Consider the following 19,054-nt stretch of genomic DNA (forward strand, 5'->3'; position numbering starts at 1 on the left):
GCTTATTTAAAACTTTTCACTGTGACACGAAAAATACAGGATTTTCCAAATATCTCTGCCAAGATATTAATTAGTATTTCTAAATGCCTGCATCATCTTTCAAAGTAGCTCTGGGCACTGTGTCATCAAACAGTAGGGGTTCTGCTCATTACAAATCTCAAAGTTCTTAGTTCAAATGAAGCTTGAAGGAAGCATGGCAGGGAGGAAGGACTCAAGTTGTGAGGTGGTACCAGATTATAATGAAGTTTGGGGATCAGAAAAGCTGACATTTCCAAGTTCTTCTAAAATTTGTTAGCGCAGAGCAGGGTGGGTTTTTTCTGCCTTTTCTGGTTCAGTGCTTTCATTTCCATTACAGAAAGGAAATCTGTGTTCTTTTGGTGAGTTTTCTGATTAAAATAGATACTCTATCATGCTTCTCAAACAAAGCACTTATTTTGACAGTTATAGCACTCTTAAAGATTTGTGCTTTTCCAAAATAAAAAGTCATTTTTGCTCTCCCCTGCTGAGTGAAATTCAGTAACTGCCAAACAATTCTCTACGGAATTTGAGGGTTTAGTATCCTGCAGCACTGGCCCAAGTTTTCCCGTGTAATTCTGTGGGATTGGGGACAACCAGAAATTCTCCAATTTCCTCACATGGAAATCACAGAGCTGTGCTGGCAGAGGGATGGAACAGCAAAGGAAGGAACAAATTCAAAATCAAGAAAACCAAGTTAAAATCAAGAAAACCAAGTTAAAATCAAGAAAACCAAGTTAAAATCAAGAACAGGGCTCGATTTTCAGGGAAGATAGCACGGGTGCCCTAAGCACAAAAGAGATCGGATCCCCAAACCCAGGGACAATGCTCAGATGTGCTCCTGCACAGGGACAACAATCCCTGCCATGAAACGGAGGGGCAAGGGGAGAGAGTGAGAGAGAGCAAAGAAAGTTTACAAAGCAGCGCTGGAATAAACAGCCAGGCTGATTTATCTTTGTTCATCTGATGGCTGAGGCTGTCTGAACTGTCTGTGGAGATCTTTTCAGTTACACAAAATGTCACTGGTAATGAACAAGGACCAAAAAAATCACAGTGCCTATCCAATTTTTAAATATGCAACACAAAGAAAAATTACTGGACTTAGGCGTTATTCTTTTCGTGTTCCCAGCAATGAAAAGCATGCTGAGAAAAGTAATTATACAAAAATTACAAAACAGCAGAAATCTGAGAGTGCCACATTATTTCCATTTCATTGTCCTATTTGAGTGTGGAGCTGGCTGAAAACTTTAAGAAGAAAGCTTATGGTTTCAGACTGCTATTTTATTGTACACAGAGTGCAGTTTGATTAATAACTGCAATATTAGATTTAGGAAACAATGCTCCAAACTGATAAATTACCCATCTATCCCCCATATTTTTAAAGCATTTTGCAATACCAGGACTTTCTCAAAACAGCCTTTATGAGCAGAATTGATGCACCTTTTTCTCAGTCAGCCATGCATTATCAAAACTCAGCTATAACAGTGAAAGCTAAAATAAAAACACATATATTGCCACAAGAAAAGAAATTCGGGATGACTTTCTTTTTGTAAATAGAAGCTCACAGATGAATACCCAAACCTTTTCACAATCCTGGGCTCCCTAAAAATGCTAAGGGTTGTTTCTACAGCTCCACCATAAAGATCAGACAGTTTTAAGTATTTTCCCTGTATAAACACTTGTCTGCTTACAAGCCTATTGGTGAGCTGCTTGAACTGTATTGATTCATGGTCTCTTCTGAATTGTGAACAGGCTACAAATGGCATAAAAACAAAGTCATTTCTAGCTTTAGAAATGCAGAAAACGTGTTCAAAACCCCAAACAATTTCTACCACAGATTGTATAACACTCCTGCTTAGCTGAAAATGTCCATCCACATGTGAACTTTATAGGAGCCATTTTTATATTCTCACAGTTGGAAAAGACAGCAAGAGGAAAAGCAGGAAAAAAGAGCAATTTAGAGAATGGTTTAGGAGACATAAATATTTCAGCTGTGTCGTGCACTGCTGTTCTGGGGGAGGGGGACCCAAGGTTCAAACTCTATTTTTCTGTGGGAGAAAATGATTGCTCTTTAAAAGGATTTTTGAACCCTGGGTCCCCAGGTGTCCACCATCCTTTAGCTGAAGTGACATTTTCGTGGCAGATGGTACAAATAGCCTGGCACGCTTTGGAGCTGTTGGATCACTACAAAAACAAATCTGCCAGATGGCTGGCATGTTCCTTGGCAGGAGCAGAGGGCCCCTGACGGACGGGGGGAGCGAAGCTGCCCAAAATGCAGCAACAGCATCTCAACGTTCTGTGAAGCCCTTTTTGGTGCAGCTCTGTGCTGGGCTGGGCTCCTGCTGTCGAGGAAGGAGAGCTCCTGTGTGTGCCAGGGCTGCTGCTCTGCCTCTCCTGACACTGCCACGGTTCCTACCACTGCCCCTGCCCAGAGCCCCCAGCACAGAGCTGGGCCCCCAGCCCAAGGGGATGTGCCATGTCCCCTGTCCCATCCAGCAGGACACTGCTGCAAACCCCTCGGGCAGCTCCTGGCCCTGCCTCTGCTCCTCCCAGCCTTTCCCCACAGGGAACAAACACATCCAGACAAATGGGCTCCTCCCTTCTCCCACCACAGCTGCACGGTGCTCCAGTGCTCCCCAGTTGTTTGTGCTGGATGGAGGAGAGCCTGGAACATGCCCTGTGCACAGGAATTCCCAAAGTGCAGCTGCAGCAATGATCTGTTTGCTAGAGGGACTTCTCCCCCCTGCCTCAGGTTCCCCATCAGGAGGAAAAGCTTGAGAGAAACCCCTTCATGTGTGCCCAGCTCCTGTGAGCCAGTGTGTGCTGGGAGGTGCAATGCTCAGCTCCTGGGAAGGTGGCACTGAGCAATCCTCAGTCTCAGCCCCTGTGACTGTCCCACACCAGTGTGCGCTGGGAGGTGGCACTGAGCAATGCTCAGTCTCAGCCTCTGTGAATGTCCCACGCCAGTGTGTGCTGGAAGGTGGCACTGAGCAATGCTCAGGCCCTGTGACTGTCCCACACCAGAGTGTGCTGGGAGGTGGCACTGAGCAATGCTCAGTCTCAGCTCCTGGGAAGGTGGCACTGCGCAATGCTCTGTGTCACTGACCTGGCCAGAGCTGTCCAAGAGCTCCCTGCAATCCCCACGTTCTGATTGCCTGCTGACCTTAATGACACCCCTGACACTTCTGAAAGGCAGTCAAGGGTTGAACACGTTCCTTCAGGAACATTCTGCTCATCTGCAGCCCCATCTTACCTTCAATCAACTCGTTTATTTGTTTAAGCCAGTGGATGACCACTAATCTGCAGAATTCAAAATAAATGCTATCATTCTCCGGTGAGGACCAGCAAGATAAGGGAATGTCAGCGAGCAGGAATGCGGGCCAGGCTGACACAGACACAACCCAGAGTGATAGAACACAAACAGTTCAGCCCTCAGCAGGGCACCAGGCAGTGCCAGGCTCACAGCTGAGCACCACATGCCTGGGGCTTTCCAAGGTGGTCATTCAATCCAAAATAAACTCGTTATTACCGCACCTCTGAAGGCGCTGAGCTGAGCTCAGCAGCAGCATTCTGTGTGTCCCTCTTTCACAACCAGCCTGGCTGCAGTGCCTTAGGGCTCCTGCTGAAACCAGTGCAAAATCTGGAGTGCTGCACAGCCACGTTTGTAATCCCAGCTCAGTTTTAGCTAATTCACAGCATTCAAAGCTCTCCCCATCCTGGTGTAGAGCCCACAGACATCACAGTCAAGGTTCATTTTGTCACATTTAAATTAATATCCCAGAATTTTGAATTTTCCTTTGTGACTAGTCTCTTTCAATTCCTTTCTCTGAATATTGGAATAAAAATGATTTTACATCTCAGCAGATTTCAGCCTTTGGAGATTATCTCCAGCTGGCAAACAATAGAACAGCAACTGAATTAACCTAACCTGTCCTGAGCAAAGATCAAGAAGGAAAATGGAGAACTCACAGCTTGTTCTCAAGAACTTTCTGGCATTTCTGTGCTCCCCAGAAATTACACCCACCTGACAGCCTGTGCCACACACGTCTGACAGTTCATCAGCCCCCTCATCTCAGCATTTCCAGTGTTCAAGAGACAGCAGCAGCAAATGCAAGACGCCCTGCAGTTTCTTTCCTATGAATGTCTCAGTGGAATAAAATGGAATCTACGTGGGACACCGTAATTCCTCCCCAAGGCAGGAGCATAAATTAATAACAGTTCTGCAGTGCTAAGGAACATGAGAACACAGCTGTCAGTATCCCCCTTTTTAGCTTTTTGAAATTGTTTTCTGTGCAGCTGCCTGCGTTTCTGCCGGGGCTGGCAGAACTGTGCGCCCTGGTTTTGCTGCATGGAAGGCTCTGCTCCCCTGAGAGCTGATTTATCTGTACCCTGGGGAGAAAGGGAATGGCACTTTCCACGGGAGAAGGGAAGTGTAAAACACCCAGAGAGTTCCCATGAAAAGTTAATTCTCCCCTTTTTTTTTTGGTACCAAAATACAGCTTTTGATGAAAAAATCTACAGTTTTCAGGCAGTTCATCTCCAATAACTTATTTCCAATTTTTATGAAAAGCAGAGCCTTTTGGGTAAGAATCTAATTTTTTCCAGAATCCAGAGAAAAACAAACATTCTGTCAAAAACAGTGTTCATACAAAAAAACGCAATCCATTTCAAATTGTCTGGCCACAGATGTATTGTAGCTGTGTAAACAGAACTGTTCAAATGTGGCAATTGCATACTCCCACCCTCCTTCACTTGCTTCGTATTATCTGTGCACTTCATTTATGAGAAGAAGATTAAAATACACAAAAGTTCAAGATCAGATCTGACATCACTGCAGCAATGTCTTGGAGCATTTGTTCCAAGGGGAGATTTAAAGGGGCCCTTTGAACCTTGGCTCACGAATTCCTGAGCATGGTGAGCAAACACAAGGATGTGCTCAAAACCCACAGCATTTTAGCATTTGCTTAAGAGGGTTCCAAGGACACCTGGGAGAAGCTTCCAATTGTCAGGTTGGTTCAGCAGGGTTTACTTAGCAGGCGTTTTGGGAATTTGTGGCTGCTCAAAAGGCAGAATTCTGTCTTGCCTGACTCTCATCTTCGTGCCAATCACACAATGAAGGTAACAGTTCTTTTCACCAGTTAGAAACATTAGTACCAGAAGAAAACCCTAAACGGTCCATTTAAAGGAAACGTCTTGGACAAAGGTTTGGGATGAGATTTTCTTTTTATCATAAAGGGGAAAACAAAGCTGTGTAAAAATATTCTAGTGGATGTAAATGCATCAGACCAAAAACTAAAGGAGAGAGAAAATATTGAAAATGGAGCTATTACAGGACTGTGAGGCACTGGAAGGTCCATTCACATCCAGCCTATCCCAGTTATGTGTTTCAGACCTCTTCGGGAAAACCTCATTCCAAAGAATTCTGTGTGAAATATCTTTGATCTCTTATTACTAATATCACATGACACTAAAACTTATGGCAGCATCCCATTAATCATCACAATCCTAAATCTGTTTAGTTGAAAGCTGGGCCCTTCAGAACTATTCCCAGTGGAGAACCAACCAATCTTTCAGTGGCATTTAATTGGTGCTGTCCTGTTTAATCCTGGCTAATTCCCTGAATGCTGCTCCTTAAAACAGGGTTAATAATAGCACATTTCTCCCAAGACATTTCTGCCTTACAAGATGGGAGGTCTTGAGGCAAAGCTACATTTTATTATCAGCCTGAAGAGTTCCTAGAAAAACTGTACTTGGAAACCAGATGGGGCCATTAGGTGCTTTACAAGCAATAAAGATAATAACGGCTAGATAAAAACGGGATGACCTGAGGAAGCCAGCCCCCCTTCAAGTGGACAGACTGACACAAAGGGCTGGGGTGTGAATTAAACTCTCTGGACAACACAACAGAAACAAGAAATAAATACAAGCGGGGTATAAGTGCCCCCAGTTTCAGTCACTTAGGCGATGAGAGGGTGTAACTGATGCATTTATGGCTCATTTCTACCAGACAGAGTCCCCGCCCTGCTGAGCCTCACCTGCAGGGGCACCACTTGCATCAGGATGGCGAAGTTGGTGAGGTGGTTGCAGAGGCACACGGAGTAGTTGAGGTCCCCACTCTGCCTCACGCAGCCCTCGTCGGACCAGACCCCGGTTCCGTTGCTGGGGGCACAGAAACCAAACGTTATCCCTGCCAAAATGCCCCTGCTGGAGGTTAACTCCACGTGCTCTGTGCTGCACAGGACACGGAAAGGTCTGGAGGCATCTCAGGCTGCAGACCCCCCAACACTGTGAGTGTCCCCTCAGTTCCACCATGGAAACAGCAAAGGAAAATATTCACAGGACAAGGCACAGATCAGAGCCCTCCATGAACGTCTCTAGAGACCTGTTCCCAGTTTTATCATCAATGAATGATAACTACATTTACATTACATTTTGCATCTCATTTATGGCATTTCACCCAGACCCAGTTCTGAGAACTGTAGTACCAGACAAGTCAATATCTTGCAAAGCCCCCAAAATCAGAGTGTTCTGTGGTGCCTGACCCTTGCCCAGTGTCACAGCAACACAGGCTGACAGCACCAATTCCAGGTCAGCTGTGTCCCTGCACCCGAGGGCAGCTCCTGCTGCAGGAATGGCTGGGCAGGCTGCGGGGCTGCTCTCAGCATCCTCAGCCACTTCGCTTTGTTTTTGAGCGGTGATCCTCATGAGCTGGCTTTTCCTGAGACGAGCCAGAATTCCCTGTGCCCTGCCAGCCTTGGGGTGGGGCGGGGACCCAGAAGGTCCATCAGGCACCACAGGTCACCCACCCCCTGTCTGACAGGAAATATTCATCTCTTCTGGTATTTCTCCGAGTCCTGCAGACTGGCTGAGTGGTCTGTGCTCCCCTCTTAAAGAGAGGTATTACCTCATGCCCCTGCCCTTCAGGACCTCCTTGAGTTCTCAGAGAGACTCTGCTGTGGGTCAGAAACCAGACTAACTACAGCGCACAGGGAATAAACCCATCCTGGCTCATCTGCAAGGACAGATTTCATTTCTGGGTTTGTATCCTCAAAAAGCCTCCAGGGCCCCAGCCCCAGTGGAGAGCAATGCCCCAGCCATGTTCATTTGCTTCATATCTGCAAGGACAGATTTCATTTCTGGGTTTGTATCCTCACAAAGCCTCCAGGGCCCCAGCCCCAGTGGAGAGCAATGCCCCAGCCATGTTCATTTGCTTCATAAAACCTGCTTCTAATTTATCCTAATTTGTGAGTAACCATAACAACGAGGAACTGCCAACAGCTGGGGCAGCTCAGCACAGGTGAGCAGAACTTCAGTGAAACAATTGCTGTGACCTTCCCAAGTGCACGGTGCTCAGGAGGGATCACAGCATCCCACACCATTGCTGCATCAATTAGGCTTGCACTCAAAACCTGTTAATCCCCATGAAATTAAAAATTCACCATTTGTATTCCTTCTCAATGAGTTCACTAAGAGCAGCGTATTTCAAAAGGAAAAAAAAAATTAAATTTATTCAGTGCTAAAAAAAAAAAAAAAAAAAAAGCTACTGCTTTTCCATAGCTCTTATTTTCTGTGTGAAATTCGAGGTGATATTTATTTCCCTTTAGTTCTAATTTGCATTCAAGATGGGCCATTGCGTGATGTTTATCCATTCCACGCATTGGCCAGAACTCCCAGCTCTGAAATACTGATTTCACAGGCTGCTGTGGCACAGAGCCAGCGAAAGCAGAGCTGTGCTGGAGCTTTGCCACCCTGGAGCATCCGAGCAGGTGCCCAAGCGGACTCACTCACAAAACAAGATAAGCAGGATTTGTATCAGGCTGCGACTTTGATCACAAAATGTTTCCAGCTCCAAACCACCACCCAAGCCAGGGGCTGGGAATACCAGCTCTCCTGTCTGTGATAAGAAGAAACAATCAGATTGTGGTTTTTGTAAGCCAGTGGTTTCATTTCTTTAACCATTTCCATGAATGAAAGGAAGCAAGAACAATATGGATAATACACAGCATCACAAAGTATAATTTAATAAAACCAAGTTAAAGAATGTAGAATTATGCAACATACCTATAATCCAGGAATGCACAGTAAAGATGAACTCTGTTGCTTTTATTTAGTGCTTGGCTGTATTGTCTGGGCGTCTGCAAGAGAAAAACAGAAATCCTGAAGGAACATTTAAAAAGGGCTAAATTCCACTATTAATCTACTTCACATTCTCATTGCTACAGTGATTTCAAGAGACTGATTAGAGATTAACACACCAGAACTGGCAGCGAAATTGTTCAGTCCTCACATCTCCAACACAGGCTCCAAACATGCAAAGATAATATTCAGCCTTAATTTTACACTCTGGGATTAAACTTTCACTGCTCTGAATGAGAAATCTGTGCCTCCTTTAAGCAAATAGCAAAATGGATCACAATTGTACAGAAGCACAAACTTGTGTTCATTTCTGCAGGACTGGGACATCATTCCTCAGCTATACTTGGCTTCTTTGGGTTTTGTTCATCGTTTGTTCTCACTGTGCAATAAAAATGTCACATTTTACGATTAATAACTCTGAAATATGTGCACTACAATGACCAACTCCCAGACATTTTCTTTCCACAACAGCAATTATTTTAAAACATACATTCAAACTGAAAGAGCCATGCTGTAATTCAAGATTTTATTTTAGCACACCTAAGCATTATAATGACATAATTTCTATCTTCCATAAACAGGTTTAGCAACTAACTCAATCTCCTGTATTCCAGAAGCTTTGAGATCCCATTCTCCACTCCGTTACATGAGCTTGATGACAAAATTATTCAAATTATATTGGAGTGAAGTAATAGTTTGTTACAGACAAAATATGCAAACTAGAGGATTTCCAGTGTTTGTTCAACCCTTTCTAATACATAAATCCCTAAATTCCACATTATGTGGGCCCTGCCTTATGGCAATTTTTTAATTACAAGAGTCTTCAACATAAAAAAAAAAAATCACTGGTGAATTAACAGCTCTCGGATTATTGCAACACCGTTCTGCTGTCAAGACCAAAGATAATCAAGTTCTGCTCTCCTTGTTTTAGGGAATGAAGAAAAAAACCCCACCACTCATCCTGCTGAAACTCAACCAAGTACAAGAAGTTCCTGATGCAATTCTCCTTCTCCTCTCCCAGGAGTGTCAGGCACAAGGTAGCACAGCTCCCTCCTGCCTGGAGATAACTGCGAATTTCTGCCCAGCCAGGGCTTGCGGGGCTCCTCCTGAGAGCCACACGCCTGCCAGCTGTGCTCAGATAAGGGCATTCATTCCCTGCCCAGCAGAAACAGGATTTTCTCATCTCCCTGAGCTCATCCCTGGCCCAGGTTTGCAGCTCCTGCCTCACCTTTTCCCCAGCCTTTGTCCCAGGATGGGGCTGCAGGTCAGGTTCTTTGTGAGGGAGGACTGTCACATCAGGACTGTCCCTCCAGCACTGTCACTGTCACCCCAGTGCTGTCACTGCCACACCAGGACTGTTGTCATCATATTTCTAGAGCCCCACACCTCCTCAGTGTTTTCTTATGGCTGCAGATCTTCACAGCACAGACTCCTTCTTCTGCACGTTGTTCCTTCCAGGCTCTCCCTGCCTGGCCAGCCCACCCCTTTTATCCCCATTATCCTCACTAGCCACAGCTGCAGCCCAATGAAGGACATCGCAGCTGCAGCCCATCAAGAACAACTGGGACCTGCCAGGGCAAGGCCTATATAGATATTCAAGTACAATACAGATATTCTACTATGACTCAAAGGCCACCTATACTATACAGGACTGTCACCCCAGCACTGTCACCCAGCACCAGCTGTGCCCAGTGATGTGACATCTGCCATCTCTCCTGAAGTGAACAACTGAGAGAACCTACAGCTGCCTTGTATAACAATTTATTTCACTTCTGTGACAGACAGCGGCTAAAAAACCACAGAAAGGGAGAGAGAGAAAGATCTGCTGTAATGACAGCAAAGATGGAGCAATAACTGCCATTTCTGATTTGTAAGATTTCTCTGGATAAATCTGGATTCTAATACTCTAAATGGAAGGGGCACCTCAGGGTCAGGTTGGAAGGAGACATGGTACTGCAGTCGTGCATGTTTTACACAAATAAATCCCAGATGTATGCTTTACCCTCAATTACATCTCTCTGGCAAGAAACAAGTCCTTGTTTTTCTCCATCCTAACTCTAAACACAGATGTCACTCATTAGACAATGAACCACACCAAGTGAGGCTCTGACCTGTCCTGAGCTGTGTGTGCACTCAGATGGACAAAGAATAAGTAAATAATAATAATGAGAAATAGATAAACAGATTAAAGAATGGCAAAGAAGGGTCTATCCTAATTTGCCTTATTTCTCTTAAAGAATCTGTCCTGTGTTTTATCACCCATTATATAATCTCCAAAAGGCTTTCAGTGCCATTTATGATAACTGCATAAAAAACCACTCATCTTCTGAGGCTTCACTGAAGTTCTGCAGCAGAACTGTCATTAGGATGGAGAGCCCCCAACACGTAAGAAACTGGCTGCAGAGGAATAAACTCCCTCTGATCTTCAACAGCTCTACTTCAAAGTACTCTCTAATCTATGAAAAAGGAACTGACTGTACCTCAATATTGCCCTTTTAAAGTTAAACTGTGTGTGACAGCTTGTATGTGGCTTGGATCCTGTGGAACTGAGGATATTGATTTAATGACATTGATAACAGAAAGCTTAAAATACAAGTAGGCCTTTACACTAAAAGATTAAGTCACTTGAGTGTTTATTAAAAGCCTGTGAAAGGACAGTTTATGAAGCTTTCAGGGGAGGGAAAGCCTGCACACTGAGTAATCCAGGATCTGTGCACGTGCTCTCTGTAATCCAAATTATTCAAATCACTCCTTCTGCACGGAGGGGGCCACATGCAGCTTCTCATGCAAAAAGAATTGCACTGAGAGAGGAAAAATTACACTGAAAGAGGCACCAAAGCAGGGGCAGAGTCAGTGCCTGTCTGCTCAGCCTGTGCCCTGAGGAGGGACTGCTGGGACCCAGCTTAGGAGGGCCTGAATAATTCTGTGTTGTCTGTCTGTCTGTCTGTGCTCACACCTGAGGCTCTGAGAGTCCTTTCCAGCCTGAATAGCTCTGCATTGTCAGTGTGTGTGCACACCTGAGGGTCTGAGGGTCTTTTCCAACCTGAATAATTCTGTGTGTCTGTCTGTGTGCATACCTGAGGGTCTGAGGGTTTTTTCCAGCCTGAATAACTCTGTGCTGTCTGTCTGTCTGTGCTCATACCTGATGGTCCTTTCCATCCTGAACAATTCTGTGCATGTCTGTCTGTCTGTGCTCACACCCAAGGCTCTGAGTCCTTTCCAGCCTGAATAACTGTGTGTTGTCAGTCTGTCTGTCTGTCTGTCTGTCTGTGCTCACACCCGAGGCTCTGAGTCCTTTCCAGCCTGAATAACTGTGCGTTGTCAGTCTGTCTGTCTCTCCATCTGTCTGACCCCACGGCTGTGAGCCCCTGCCCCAGTGAGCCCAGTAGGGCCCAGGGCTGCTCACAGGGATGTGAGGGGACCCCAGCCCTCGTGGGAGCCAGGCACAGGCCATGCTGGGAGGAAGAGGAGGCCAGGAAGGGGGGCTGAGAGGGCTGCTGGAACCTTCAGGAACAGCCGCTGCAGGAAATGTCAGAACACAAGTGCAGAGGAAAACAGGCAGCAGCTGCCTGGGGAAGGCTTGCCAAGGAAGAGCAGCCACAGAGGGTGGGGTGAACCTTGGTGAGATTTGCTGGTCTCTCCTCTCCCCCCTGGATTCAAAACGCAGACATTTGGGAAATCAGAGGTGCCACCAGGAGCGGAGGGCGAGCGCCTTCCTTCCCCAGGGGGAAAGGAGGAACCTCTGGGGCAGGGCTGCGCTGACCTGAGCTCAGCAGCTCCCAGCCCGGGGAGCTGGCCTTCCTCTCATCCAAACAGCTGACCATTTACCCCACTAAGCTCCATTTGTCTCTGTTTCCTCACTTATGTGCGTACAGTTCAAAACAAATTTTGATTCTGTTCTATGGATTAAATTAGAGACTAAAATGATGCATCTAATGTAAGGATTTTCCGTCCTCACAGTGACATCCTGACTGTTAGCGTGACCTATTCAGGCTCACACGGTTTATTGACTTCCCTTTCCACCTATTTCTCCTAATTAGCCAGAAGATTAAAGCTTTAGGGCACATTCATCTGCTCAGTTACCTGGAAAAAGACAGACAGAAAGAATAATCACCCCTGTCTATGGTGGCTGTATTGGCTGTTTTCTTCCAAGCTCTGCGAAATCTGCATTGCAACAGATCTGGGGCTCAGATCAGCCAACTATTTTAATTTAGAGTCCATTTGACTGATTCACCCTAAGATGTAACTAGCATATGTAATGAAAAAAAATGGCAAATTGCACAAAAAGGAATTTCGGTTATGAATAGGGAATTAGAGTGTGTTATGGATAAAAGCCAGACTTTCAGATGTTTCACTGTTGTGAACAGAGCTGTGCCAGCACACACTTTCTGAAGCAATGAGCACAACACTTTCCAACAGGAAAGTTTGCTGAATGTATTTCCTAATGGGACAATCACACAGTTAAAAAAACTGCATGAAATCACCAAGGGTGGGAGGCTGTGACAGACTGCAATATAAAAGTAAAAATGAGTGAAATATCAGAGGTTATAAAGTCATCTGAAATTGGAGAAGATTGCCACATGGATTGGGTTTGATTATTCCTTTGCCTGAGGCTAAAAATAGTTGACATATCAATTTCCTGCAAAAATAGTGTTAATCAAATATTTCACCAATATCCTTCCCCAGTTCTCAGAGTTGTCTATTTAACAGCTGCTGTACTGGGCAAGCAGTGTGAGAACAGAAAAGTAATGAAAAGACCCATGAGCACCAGACTGAAAAATATCTTGGCTGCTCTACCAGATATCATTTCTATAAGAGAGAGGAAAGAGGAGGAGGGAATGGACGAGGGAATTGTCCTGCTGCTTTCTTCTTTAATTATGGCACAGAGCAAAAAAAAAAATTACTGCTTTCAAATGTGTAGAACATCAGAGGATCTTGCTGTTTTTCAAGCCCACATCCATTTGAATAAAAATGCCATTCTCTTAAGAGAATCCCATCTTTTTACAGCACTGCACAAGGGGCTGCATGCAGCAGCTGCCAAGGCAACGTGTGAGCACTTGCATGCGCCAGTGAGGGCTGTCAGCCCTGTCCTGCCACAGCCTCACCTGTGATCTGCCCCTGGGTGCTCCTGGGGTGCATTTCAGGCGCATTTAGCAGGAAATGTGGGGCATTTTGTGCTAAAGGAGCAGCAGCTCTGTTCTGTGTCCCTGGGTGCTCCTGGGGCGCATTTCAGGCGCATTTAGCAGGAAATGTGGGGCATTTTGTGCTAAAGGAGCAGCAGCTCTGCTCTCTGGGTCTGGGTGCTCCCGGGGTGCATTTCAGTGCCCTGCCTGCAGCACAGGCATTGGTAAAGGAGCAGCAGCTCTGCTCTCTGTCCCTGGCTGCTCAGCAGCATCAACGCCAGTTCTCTCCTCACTGCTCAAGGAATTCTGCCAGCAGAAACTGTCTGCAACCCCTGAGTTTAAATTATCAGCTCCCCAAACACACACACACAGCTCCAGGTGGCTTTTCTTTAATTTTCCAGCTGCAGAATTCCCACCCTAGCAGAGAAGTTCCACCCAAGAAACCCCTCTGGGTTTCACTGAGTGCAGCACCAGGGGCAGAGCTGATGGGAGCCTCAGGACCCCTGAGCACAAACCTCACCCTGCTCAGCCCCAATCAGAGCTGATGGGAGCCCCAGGACCCCTGAGCACAAACCCCACCCTGCTCAGCCTCAATCAGAGCTGATGGGAGCCCCAGGACCCCTGAGCACAAACCCCACCCTGCTCAGCCCCAATCAGAGCTGATGGGAGCCCCAGGACCCCTGAGCACAAACCTCACCCTGCTCAGCCCCACTGACCCACACCCTCTAGGGCTGTGCTTCCCCACCTTGCTCAGCCTCAAAGATCTCAAACACCTTCCAGTGCATTTCCCTTTCCTGCTCTGTGGGCTGTGAGCACTGGGCATGATGAGGGGCTGCAAGCCAAAACTGTTCCAGTTTGGAAGCCAGAACCATTTAAGATGCAGCACTGCAGTGCAAACCCATGGCAAACACCCACTGACTGCAGTCTGGATTAATAACACTCACCATATTGTTGTAAATCATGGTAATAAAGGAGAGCACAGAAAGGTTAAAAAACAGCTCCAGAAAGAAGCAGGTTCATTTTCATTAGAGATGCATTGAATGGGAGATGTGCACAAACAGAAACTGCAGGATAAGGACCTTTGAAATTCAATTTGGTGAGCAACTGGGTTACATCAGTAAATATTTGATGTTTAAAAAATTTAAATGCCAGTCAGGGAGAGGCAGAGCTCAGCGTGGCAGCTTTCCTTGTGTAAGCACCAATAGACAGAACTGAACTGATGATCTGTGTGAAAAGCTGCCTTAATGCTTAAGTGAAAGCATTTTTCATGTTCCTTAAAGCACAGCTCTATTCCAAAGAAAGAAGAGGTGAAAATATTAGTATTGTCTCTCAATAAGTAGTCTCATTTACATAATTAGCAACATAGCAGTGAGAGAGTTGTGCTATGTCCTTACAGTTAAACAGTTACATCCATATGTAAAATTCTGTGTACAGAGCCATGTAAAGCTGCATGGAGGGATGGAGTGAGGGCAGAGCTGAGCCAGTGACACTGAGGCAAAGTCAGTCTACAAGCAGAATAATGCAATAGATTTTGTGATAATGCTGATATAAATCCAGGATAACTTTCCAAAACTGCTTAATGAAATAAGACTGTGGTACCTTTTGTTATGGTTGTTTTCTATTCTGTGCCTTTTTCTGCTACTCTGCATTATTACATTAAAAATGTGTTGCTTTTCTAAAACAAGAAGCAGACATGCCTCCTATGCACCCTTTGTTAATCTTCTCTGTTTTTCTTTAAAAACTCATGTGAAAGTATTCTCAAAGGAAAACAACTGGTCTGACTGCTGCAGGAAAAGCCATTTATAAAAGGACACGTTCTCTGATCCAGCAGAAGCACAATGAAAGAAGCAAATGAACTTCCTCTCCCCCATTTACCTGTGTTTTGACAAAGACAGATGTTTTCCCTTGCCACGCAGCCCTGCAGGCCCAGCAGAGAGCTCTGGGCAGCAAACACTGTCCAGGCAATGGCAGCAGCTGTGACAGGGACCAGGAGGCAGGCGTGGACCAGAATCCCTTAAAGGGATGCACACAGGAGAACCACTTTTAAAAATACTTTTCCTGTTAGGCAGAATTTCCACAATTCTCACTTTCCAAAACAGTGCCTGGACTTTTCCTCCTGCTGGCTTTTTATAATTATTTTGCAGCAGACAGGAACCACTCAGGACAGTCAGCACTGCAGCTGTGACTCCCAGTCCCTGTCACTGAGGCAGGGAACTCAGGGACAACCTGGAGCAGCTGAGCCCCAGCATCAGCAGCCAGGGCTGAGCCCACATGCACACTCCTGCATTTCTGCTTCCACCAAGCTCAGGGGGAATGAAACCCCCAGAATACAGAGATTTTCTGCCTGCTAATAATGAGCTCCAGCGACAGCAAGAAGTTGTGCAGAACTCAAAAGCAGCACCAAGCTCAAAAAGCCAGCAGCAATGGCAATTCTCACTGGCCCTCATTGATTCCAGTTGTACGCACTTCTCTGCCAAGCCAGAAATGAAATCTGAGTTAGCAAACATCTGTTTCCTGCAAGAGTGAAAGTCATAATTAAGAAGAATCAATCCATATTCACTCATATTTAGTATGGAGAAGGCTTTAGAGACCTTTCAGGCAATTTTTCACACAACAGGACATCGTGGTTATCCCGAGATACACTTCCAAGTGAAGAAGCAGTACGTATGACCTTTTCTAAACATATCTTTAAAAAGCACAAAGATGCCCTAATTTCCCTCCACAAAGACTGAACAGAATCTGAGCCCTCCTCTTTGAAGAGCACAAGGACTTTGACAGCCCGGAGCGGTGAAACATTAAAATTTCACTTACTCTGCATGATAATAAGAGGAATAATGAGCTGTTTATGGAATATTTGGGAACAGTGCATTCATCTTCTCTACAAAGGCTGCAACCCCCTGCCCTTCACCCCCAGGGACAGAGCTGCCTGCTGGGGACAGGAAACCCTGGGAGCAGGAGGGGTTGGATGGGGCCAAACCCTGCAGGCAGCAGGGACAGGGACAGGGGCAGGAGTGTCCCAGGAGCATCCTCGGAGCATCCCCGGAGCATCCTCGGAGCAGCGGTACCAGAGGGGCCAGGGATGCTCTGGGAACACTCCAGGGATGCTCCAGGGATGCTCTGATTGAGAGGAACAGCAGATTTGTCTTTCCAAACAAGCTCTGGGTCTGCTGGTGGACAAAACCAGCACTGGGTGGGAGATAAAAGAAACAACGGGAAGGATTCCACTGATTGATGAATGGAAAAAGATATTTTGCTTTTACAAATAAAGCTTAGGTTTGCTGGTAAACGAAATTGGACACTGAGAGATGAAAGAAACAATGGGGAAGAAAAACTCCTAGATTCTGTAAGAATTAAAAATTAAAAGGAGGGTTATACATTAGAAGAAAATCTTTGGTATCGGGTATTTTGGGAAGTCTGTATCTGTCAGGTACCTCAGCCAAGGGGGAAAGAGAGAAGGGAAATGAAGCTGAAAATTGGGATAAAAAGGAGGCTGGGTCCTCCAAAATTTGGAGACATCCCAGGGGAATGCCCCATGGCCTTTCCCTCCATTCAAATAAAGCCAATAAAGGACTCCTCTGTCTCCTTTTTGAACATAAACCTCTGGTGTTTGTGGATTAATTTTCCTAACACAGGGATGCTCCAGGGCTGTTGGAACCCCCTTGGTCAACTTCAGTCAGAGTTTGGTCAGGTCTGAATATCACGCCTTGGAAAAACCCAAGTTTTTGCAGGATACTCAGCTGGTTTGTCCTCATCCCTCTGCAGGCTCATTCCCTTCCATACAGAGCAGCGTGTTTGAAAGGGAGTTTTGAAGACATGATTTAATGAAAGCTTTAGGAGGAGTTTTAATAGTTCACATCAGGAACGGAGTGCCAGGCTTAATGGCGAAAATATTTACCGCTCAGTGGTTTGTTGTGGATATATTTTTTTAGGGCTGGATTTATATGTTAGCGTTTTCCATTCTCATTAAACCCCGGCTATGCGAGTGTCGGCTGTGAAAGCAGCGCCTCACGTTCTTTGTGAATTCCATGTGCAGCCTCTGTTCTGTACTGCCCCTTTCAGCCCTCCCATGCCCTGCTGATCTCCGGGACAATGGGAACACTGGGGTACAAATAATGACAGAGCACAATGGACATTCCGAGCGGTGCCACGGCTCACGACAATCCCCGCAGCACAGCCACGCGATAAGGCTGCTGCAACCAGGCTGGAAAACATTACAGAATCTTACGCTTGCTTAAGGACAAGATATTCGGGCCCGCTAGGTGAGATAGGGGAATGTTTACTTTGTGTGACCAAAAAGTCACTTGGATTCGGGACATTTGGTTTTATTCCCCAATTCGCTTCTCCCATGCGACTTTCCACAGGTTCTTTCCCGTCTCTCTGTCTCACTTCCCATCATTATCCAGGAATTGAGTGGGTAATGGATTAAAGTAATGGGCACAAGCTGTGTGCCCTGCTGGAACAGGGGAGCCCAGCCCCAGCTCCCACCTGAGCGCCCACCTGAGCTGGGCATTTCCCAGAGAGCAAATCCAGGAGCCTGCCCAGATCCAGGGCTGTCCCCGAGCCCCCTGGGCTGTCCCCGAGCCCCCTGCCCGCATCCAGGGACACACACACACCCATCCCTCTGCTTCACCTGACCATTTCTAGCCAACAAAGCAAAAGTGAGCCAAAACCAGCCAGTTACCCCACAAACACGCATGTTTTCTTTGCTTTAATAAGTTACAGCTGCTGTGCTAAGCACAGTCAATAAATAAAGAGGAGCCACGCAAGGGGGACAGGAGTGGGGCTGAGCTGTACAGACACAGCCCAGCTGGGGCTGCTCTCCATCCTCATCCAGATATTAAAACTCTTCTCTGTAATGCCCCTCTTGACCTGGACAGACACAGCCCAGCTGGGGCTGCTCTCCATCCTCACCCACAGACAAAACCTCTCCTCTGTAATGCCCCAAGAGCTGCGAGGAGATGTAACACACCCTCTTGCAATAATATTGCCTAGATCTTAGCACCTCATTAAGATATTACAGTCTCCTGACCACATCTTTCAATGGTTTCCATTACTGCTTTTTTTAAAAATTTATTCTTTCATTCCGTTGTGGGAAAAACCCTCTCTTGAGAACATTTACATTTTTTTCCTCCGATTTGAATCTGTTCTCCCATTCCTGTGTATTTGCCAAACATGAGTTGTCTTTTAGTCTGCTGCATGAATGGGGATGAAATTCGCACAAACTATTCCGTGTCATTTTTCATTCACAGGAAGCATCAGGGTGCCAGAACTATTTGATGTGTGCATCAACCGCATCCAACAAATTGAGAACCAGCCTGGAATTAGGCCTGGAGCATTAACTCCAGCTAGGAGGTTGAGCAATGCGAGACTGAGTCGCGGAGTTGATTTTTCAGATGAGGGAGCGGGAGTCAGGGAAGCTGCGTGCACATCCCTGACAGAGCAGGGCAGGGAGGTGAAAGAGAGGTGAGTGTTGGTGCAGCAGGGACAGGAACACAGCCAGGCTGCTCCTCCTGCAGGGCCCGGGGACACAGAGGTGAATGCTGATGCACAGAGAGGTGAGTGTTGGTGCAGCAGGGGCAGCACCTGTGCCCATCCCTCCCAGCACAGAGGGCTGCAGAGCTGCCAGGGCAGGGTGGGCTCCCAGCAGCACAGCAAACCACTGCTCTGGCAGGCTGGCATTGCCATTTGCAGCACTGGGCTTCTCCCAGGATAACCAGGATGAAAGTTTCAAAGGAGGAGCACATTCAACCTCTCAGTCTTTAGTCAGGTTGCAATAACAC

General features: G+C 46.2%; 1 protein-coding gene across 3 annotated transcripts in view; it reads right to left on the bottom strand.

Annotated features, from left to right (window-relative positions):
• Positions 1-19,054, bottom strand: part of ADGRD1 (adhesion G protein-coupled receptor D1) — a 106,168-nt gene that overhangs the window by 42,975 nt on the left and 44,139 nt on the right. For all 3 annotated transcript variants that reach the window (XM_074554263.1, XM_074554262.1, XM_074554264.1), the window contains 2 exons: positions 8,077-8,150; positions 6,051-6,174 (listed from right to left, as the gene is read on the bottom strand). In XM_074554263.1, coding sequence (XP_074410364.1) covers positions 6,051-6,174; positions 8,077-8,150 — 198 coding nt within the window. The remainder of the gene's footprint in view (positions 1-6,050; positions 6,175-8,076; positions 8,151-19,054) is intronic.

Source organism: Zonotrichia albicollis, chromosome 18 (assembly GCF_047830755.1).
Source record: "Zonotrichia albicollis isolate bZonAlb1 chromosome 18, bZonAlb1.hap1, whole genome shotgun sequence".
In the NCBI taxonomy this organism is placed as follows: Eukaryota; Metazoa; Chordata; class Aves; order Passeriformes; family Passerellidae; genus Zonotrichia; species Zonotrichia albicollis.